Genomic DNA, 8280 nt, shown 5'->3' on the forward strand with positions numbered 1-8280 from the left:
AAAAGCGATAAAGAAGGGGGAGATTTACTGTATTTGCGGCACAAAAGTGGCACAAAATGGCCCAAAATCTTTTTTTCCTAATTTACTTTAAATAACGTTAAAGTAATGTGACACTGTGCATAGCATTGTTTCGCATTACTTTTTGCCATGGGTGCCTGCCAAGGGTGGTGCAAGGGCGCTCCCGTGCAACCACAAAACTAGGTGCAAGGAAGGAGAAATGCTTTAATTTATCCTTCCCTTTCTGACTTTGCATGCGTGCTGCACTGTGCAACACGTATACAATATGGTAAAAGCTTCCCCTCGTGTCTAGGCATAGTAATTTGTACAGGAAGGGTGTCCTTCCTGTACAGAACCTATGCTGGACTCACACACACACCCTAGCACTCTGGTGCTAAGGTGTGTGCATGGCACAGAGCCGCTGTAATCGGTGCCGGCGAAAGGGAAAGGGAAGGAGAGAGCCATATCTTTGAAAATATGGTGCTCTCCTGTTCCCTCTTTGTTGCGCAGTGCAGCCTCGCAGGGGGAGGGCTGCGCTGCATTGTGTGGAGATTTGGTAAATCTCCCCCGAAATGTCTTTTACAACCAGTTAAACAGTGTGAATTCTCATTCCATTATATTTCAATTTAGTAATTTGAAATGTCTTTACATCCAACAGGAAACAAGCCTTGAATGTATGAAATGACCATCAATAATGAAGCTAATGCTGTAAATCTTCAATAATAGCAGAAATATCGAGCTACAGTATTCAGGAAAACATCAGCGCAGTCGGCGACAGAGGAACCTGCACACAAACTGACAGATCAAGGGCAAGAGGCTGAGCTGTGCACCTCCACGCCACAAGATGAAGAAATGACCTTCGGAAAATTAAGGCAACAACAATAACAAACCGCATCCTGTATAAACAAGTGTCCAACACCAGATTTGATCATGGGATCGGTATAGTGTGATTACCACAGGGCTCTGTTTTCTAAAATGACGACAAGCCATAATTCAGTGCTCTAGGTGAATTTTAAACTCTTTCTGGCCAAACCACAGCAACCAGAGAAAAGCACAACAGAGCGGAGCCAGACAATTGACAGGCAAATGAAAGAGGAGTTCTTCTATCTAAAATACAACAGACTGTCCCTATTTGCACCGGCCAGAAGGAAGATACATCTTTACCCACAAGTGTGCATTACCATTATCCAATAGGATAGGGGTAGGGGGGCCGAAGGCCATGAAATTAGGTAAACTTGAATATGAGAAATATGGAAAGGTAGAAATGCCGCATCACCTTTGGATAACTGACACATCCTCCCACTCTTCCAAATGCCCATCCGGTCTCAAATGGCATCCTGGGCCCCAAAAGGACAACATCATGCCAGATGCCATGTAATGTTGGAAAAGGGGGGAAAGAGAGTAATAGGCGCACATCTGCTGCAGGGATATGTCAGGTAAATTATTGGTAGTGATGGATTCTCTGTAAGTACTAAATGACTGATATTGTTGAATATTAAATTATATGAATCAATATTTGTTTACCTTATCTGCGCTTATAATGTAAATAACGGGCCTTACAGTGAACCCCTCGCTCTGTTTTACACAAGAGCTCTGGAAGGAGGTAAATTGTAAATTGATACTTGTATAGCGCACTACTCACCCGCAAGGGTCTCAAGGCGCTTGTACGAATACCGCTGTGGAACCCATCCTGGCTTTCCCTGTGAGGTGTCCACTCCTGGGCACCCCCAAGGTGGAGGCCAGGCACCCTTAGCGTTTTGGGGACCGTTGTGGAGATTAAGCAAGCTATTGCCCAGAGTTGCAGAGTGGGACTCCATGATTAGAATAGGCACCAAGGCGAGAATTATCAGGTCCGTGGAATTTTGAGCCCAAGACCCGCCGAGGCGGGGAATTGAACCCTGGTCCCGGGCTAGACCTCTGCATCAGGGTCTGCCGCTCTAACCATTGAGCCACACTTCTCCATCTTACAGAACTTTATCCACCTTAGGAAGAACTAAAGACTTGCTTTTTAAAGTTATCTTTCAGGGCCAGAACCTGGTGCTGTAAGCTGCGCTAGTTTCAGGACGATGGACAGATGTTATGGCGATAGGAATCCCCCCTCAACCCACAATAATGTTCCAATCTTCCAGGTTAGAATAAACCAGAAATGCTTGAACCAAGGGAGCTGTTGAAAGTGTCAAAGGTGACTTATGAACAGTGAGGTAAAGACAAGTTGGTATTTGAGATGATCCTAAGTGAATAGGGAAGAACGAGAAGAAGTGTGTGAATGGAGTTACTTTTGTTGTATACTTCGTGAAGAGTTACTGGAAATTTTGCAGCCCAGCCTGATCCATCTTTTTCTAAACTCTATTGTTGTTTAAATGAAATCTTCACCATATGCCTCTATCTTAAGCTATACCTCAAGCACTTGGGTGCTCCGTGAGCGCCCTTACTCTGTAAATGTAATAAGATGTCACCTGATCAACCGAACTTTTAGTTAAATATCTGTGTATGATGAAATATTCCTTGCTAAGTTTCAAAAGCGATAAAGAAGGGGGAGATTTACTGTATTTGCGGCACAAAAGTGGCACAAAATGGCCCAAAATCTTTTTTTCCTAATTTACTTTAAATAACGTTAAAGTAATGTGACACTGTGCATAGCATTGTTTCGCATTACTTTTTGCCATGGGTGCCTGCCAAGGGTGGTGCAAGGGCGCTCCCGTGCAACCACAAAACTAGGTGCAAGGAAGGAGAAATGCTTTAATTTATCCTTCCCTTTCTGACTTTGCATGCGTGCTGCACTGTGCAACACGTATACAATATGGTAAAAGCTTCCCCTCGTGTCTAGGCATAGTAATTTGTACAGGAAGGGTGTCCTTCCTGTACAGAACCTATGCTGGACTCACACACACACCCTAGCACTCTGGTGCTAAGGTGTGTGCATGGCACAGAGCCGCTGTAATCGGTGCCGGCGAAAGGGAAAGGGAAGGAGAGAGCCATATCTTTGAAAATATGGTGCTCTCCTGTTCCCTCTTTGTTGCGCAGTGCAGCCTCGCAGGGGGAGGGCTGCGCTGCATTGTGTGGAGATTTGGTAAATCTCCCCCGAAATGTCTTTTACAACCAGTTAAACAGTGTGAATTCTCATTCCATTATATTTCAATTTAGTAATTTGAAATGTCTTTACATCCAACAGGAAACAAGCCTTGAATGTATGAAATGACCATCAATAATGAAGCTAATGCTGTAAATCTTCAATAATAGCAGAAATATCGAGCTACAGTATTCAGGAAAACATCAGCGCAGTCGGCGACAGAGGAACCTGCACACAAACTGACAGATCAAGGGCAAGAGGCTGAGCTGTGCACCTCCACGCCACAAGATGAAGAAATGACCTTCGGAAAATTAAGGCAACAACAATAACAAACCGCATCCTGTATAAACAAGTGTCCAACACCAGATTTGATCATGGGATCGGTATAGTGTGATTACCACAGGGCTCTGTTTTCTAAAATGACGACAAGCCATAATTCAGTGCTCTAGGTGAATTTTAAACTCTTTCTGGCCAAACCACAGCAACCAGAGAAAAGCACAACAGAGCGGAGCCAGACAATTGACAGGCAAATGAAAGAGGAGTTCTTCTATCTAAAATACAACAGACTGTCCCTATTTGCACCGGCCAGAAGGAAGATACATCTTTACCCACAAGTGTGCATTACCATTATCCAATCTAAAGGCACAATCGCCTACAAAGACACCTTCTACATATAAGGAGTGTGGCAAATATTTGGTGGCTATCGCATTTTGTTGTTAAAACACAAATCAAACGTGCAAAATACTGCACACATATAAAGTGTGTGAGAAAAAAACACAAGCACTTTATCAGCCATGTTGGCCCATCAGGAAATGCAGTCATGGGATATAGGCAAATATATACCCGACCCACAGACACTAACCAAGAAAGAAGAATCGTACACATGCAGCAAGAGCTTTAGTTTGTCAACACTACTCCAGATTCATCAGCACATGTACACAGGAGAAAAACCATTCAAGTGCAGTGAATGTGTAAAGAGCTTTAGTCAGTTATCAAACCTTCAAAGTCATCAGCGAACACACACAGGGGAAAAGCTATATCATTGCATTGAATGTGCAAAGTGCTTTAGTCACTTATCAAACCTCCAAAAACATAAGCGAATACACACAGGGGAAAAACCATTCAAGTGCAGTGAATGTGAAAAGTGCTTTAATCGGTTATCAAGCCTTCGAAGACATCAGCGAACACACACAGGGGAAAATCCATTCAAGTGCAGTGAATGTGTACAGAGCTTTAGTCAGATATCACACCTAAAAAGTCATCAGCGAACACACACAGGAGAAAAACCATTCAAGTGCAGTGAATGTGAAAAGAGCTTTAGTGAGTTATCAAACCTAAGAAGTCATCAGCGAACACACACGGGGGAAAAACCATTCAAGTGCAGTGAAGGTGCAAAGTGCTTTAGTCAGTTATCAACCCTTCAAAGACATCAGCGAACACACACAGGAGAAAAACCATTCAAGTGCAATGAATGTGTAAAGAGCTTTAGTTGGTTATCAGACCTAAAAAGTCATCAGCAAACTTGCACAGGAGAAAAAACATTCAAGTGCAGTGAATGTGCAAAGTGCTTTAGTCACTTATCAACCCTCCAAAAGCATCAACGAACACACACAGGGGAAAAACCATTCAAGTGCAGTGAATGTGCAAAGTGCTTTAGTCAATTATCACACCTTCAAAGACATCAGCGAACACACACAGGGGAAAAACCATTCAAGTGCAGTGAATGTGCAAAGTGCTTTAGTCAGTTATTACACCTTCAAAGTCATAATCGAACACACACGGGGGAAAAACCATTCAAGTGCAGTGAATGTGCAAAGTGCTTTAGACAGTTATCACAGCTTCAAAGTCATCAGCGAACACACACAGGGGAAAAGCCATTCAAATGCACTGAATGCGTGAAGAGCTTTAGTCGTTTAGAAAACCTACAAAGACATCAGTGAACACACCGTTATTGTGAGAGGAATGAATTACAGAAAAAGATCAAAATTATTTATGTGGGATATTGAAATACCAGATGATAGAACAGCCGACTAGCAGTAAAGAAGAAAAACAGATAAGAGTATTTGCAGAATTATAAGTGTTTGTTTCCAGTGATTGTTCCCTTCCGTACACATTGCAAAGTGACATGATGCACCAGGATACACAGTGGGAGGCACGCACACTGTGGACTAAAAGAAAAGAAATTTTGTGGATTTTTATTTGGTGTAGAAGAGATACAAAAAAAAACATTAAATCGCGCCTGATCACACTACCTGTAAAAGCAACACTGAACAATACTGGGACTAACAATGGTCCTTCCAGCTAACTTGTCAGATTAGTGCTAACACCCATGAACCCAACACACCCAGAGTGGACATGTAGTCAGGGCTCTGGAGATGGGAAGCTTCATTGGTGAAATGTATGTATTACTATTAACAAATGTTACTGCAGCATATGTAATGAACTAAAGCGAAGCACAGGTGTTCAACAAATCTATTTTCAGATATAAAAGACCATATACCTTGTTTTTAATTAACGTTTGCTGCATCTTTTACACACTGTTATCGGTTGATGGATCAGCTCGTGCCTCGGGCCTTATAACTGAGTCTGACTCCGACTGGGCTCTCCCTATTCATTTTGTGACTTGCCAAACTCTTACTTTTTACCAGAATTGAGCAACTGTAAGCAGCAGACTCTGTTTGAAGAATGTGGTGAAATAGCGAAATCCCACATCAAAAGCATATGTGTGCCAGGACAATCAGTTGCACTCCTAGCAACTCGTCTTCTACACTTGATTGTCCCTTGTCCTCAAATGTTCTAAAGGATTTGTCGTATGAATGCCAGAAGTGGCAGTGACATTCATGAAGCTAACGCTAATAGGAGTGTGTGGGAGACAGAGAGGGTGAGAGATAAAGAGAGCGATAGAGACAAAGAAATCGGCGAGAAATAGAGAGAAATGGAAGGAGGGGGAATGGCACGTTATTTGTACTCACCTAAAAATAGAAGAAGCAGCCGAATACATGTCAATGTGTGACATCACCAGAGAAATGGGCTGAACACCTATGAATTTATATGTTTATTTTTAATACCTATAGACCCATGTCAAGCCAATAAACAGGGCACAAGTAAGGAAAATAGTGAAGGAGCCCATTATCATATGCAAATCTCAGTGACGTCACATGTAGTGACATCACAAGAAGTGATGTCAGGCCCTTATAATAATTTTCACGTGAAAGGTTTAGGGCCTGTTTTAAAAACAAGAAACATAAAATAATGTAAAAATAAGTTTTTGGTTTCAGTTTTTATACATCATGTGTTTTCCCACTATTAGTTTGTAACTAAACTCGGAAATGACTGAAAGTATAAATATTTTTAAATAGATATGTGGAACTTATAAATTTAATTTTTAAACAGTTTTCAGCCAATAAATAAAATATGCTTTTAATTTGCGTTTGTTTCCTGACGTTATTCTTTATCCACCCCCTAAGCCCCAAAGTGTTTCACATTTACAATGTATTAAGCAATTTTGTCATGTTCTCTGTTCCTCTCTTGCACCACTCACACAAACACTCAGATGCCTGTGTCTTTAGTGCTGATAAAGCAATAGTGAATTTGAGTAATTTATGATGAATTGAAATGAGAGAAAGAGAAGAAGAGAGCGAGGTGCAGGATATATTAAAGAAAATGAAAAAAGAGATACAAGACTTTTCCCTGTTCTGTGTACAAGCACTTTACGTAAACAAGTTGTGCTGTGCGTTGTGAACAGGCTGTCACCCCCCTTTGTATGTAAATGAGCTTCTGTGACCAGACATCCCAGGCTCCCATCTCTTCCAGCGCGGATGATAATGTGAGCACTGTAAGGTAATCACAAACAAGGGCTGTATTGAGAAATAATCGCCTTCCATGTCACACAGCGGTGGATATGTAGTTCTTTATTAGTTTTTTTTAAATTTACTTTAATTTGCAGCAATTCTACAGGTTACTTTTTCTCAGTATTACACTTCAGGTCGCTCATAGCTCTCCATCAGTTAAATGTGAGGTTTGATGTAGGATTTGTTGTTAGTGTACCTAGACCATGTCCCAATACCTTTTGTCCTTGATTTGTCTGCATGGGTTTTGTCCACACACTGGTCTAGGATGGGCCTTCTCAAGGTAGAAGGCGCTGTAATAGGAATATTAATCAGACATACATGATATTTTATGTAAACAAATATGGGGACGTGTTTTTCACTTGTTGGCCATAATACTGTTGGGTCTTGACTTACTTGGCACTCACCCCTGGATCCCGTACTGCTGCCTGTATCACCTGGACCTGATGGCCGTATCGCTGGCCCTGCTGGCCCAGACGCGGACGGCCGAGAATTACATCTTCCAGCATCCCTCAGTGGCGCACACCACCAGCATCACTACAAAGCGCCAGGAGGCGTTTAAAATACCTTCGTGCCTCCCGCAGCGCGGGCGTGTTTTTCACTTGTTGGCCATATTACTGTTGGGTTTTGACTTACTTGGTACTCACCCCTGGATCCCGTACTGCTGCCTGTATCACCCGGACATGATGGCCATACCGCTGACCCTGCTGGCCCAGACGCGGACGGCCGAGAACGACATCTCCCAGCATCCCTCTGTGGCGCACGCCACCAGCTTCACTATAAAGCGCCAGGAGGCCTTTAAAAGACCTTCGTGCCTCCCGCAGCGCTGGACGTGTTTTTCACTTGTTGGCCACATTACTGTGTGGTACTGACAATTCTGGACCCGTGTCATAAACCTCGTCATACCATGACGATTTTGGTATCAACAGACCGGAAATGACAAATACGCTATACGTGCGCATTTTCGGTGTTTTCGAACACTGGGATCACCCATAAACCAGAGTTTCCGTCTCGAACCCTTGGGTTCCATTTTGTGAACGGCAGCCATTTTGTGATTGCCCTCACATAGCCAAATAAGTAAAGGCCAAACCCGAGTCCGAAGGACACGTATGCCTCTGCTGACTCCTCTGTGACCTGGGCAAGCTGACTCCACTGCCCGAAGCCAAACCTGTTCGGTCAGCTCCTTCCCAGCGGCCAAGCGAGATTAGTATCAAGGCGCAACATGTCATAAACCTTTCATCGCGCACAAACCATGCACAATCTTACGCACACCTGTCTCTGTTCCTTTCTTTTTGACTCGTTTTACAAGGAGGAGGTTCCCTGTTTTATTGGGGGTCCCCCGATATCTGATGGAAATACTGGACC

The 8280-nt window shown here is 43.0% G+C and overlaps 1 protein-coding gene across 1 annotated transcript; it reads left to right on the top strand.

Annotated features, from left to right (window-relative positions):
* Positions 1-3329: 3329 nt before the first annotated feature.
* Positions 3330-5991, top strand: LOC147738022 (uncharacterized). Its single transcript, XM_086952084.1, has one exon. The coding sequence runs from the start codon at positions 3862-3864 to the stop codon at positions 5005-5007; it is 1146 nt and encodes a 381-aa protein (XP_086808210.1). The 5' UTR covers positions 3330-3861; the 3' UTR covers positions 5008-5991.
* The last annotated feature ends 2289 nt before the right edge of the window (positions 5992-8280 follow it).

This window comes from Lissotriton vulgaris, chromosome 1_1 (genome assembly GCF_964263255.1).
Source record: "Lissotriton vulgaris chromosome 1_1, aLisVul1.2, whole genome shotgun sequence".
NCBI lineage: Eukaryota > Metazoa > Chordata > Amphibia > Caudata > Salamandridae > Lissotriton > Lissotriton vulgaris.

Bases quoted from the DNA above. Each gene is read 5' to 3' on its own strand.
- LOC147738022 (XM_086952084.1), top strand. From the start codon at position 3,862: ATGTTGGCCCATCAGGAAATGCAGTCATGGGATATAGGCAAATATATA.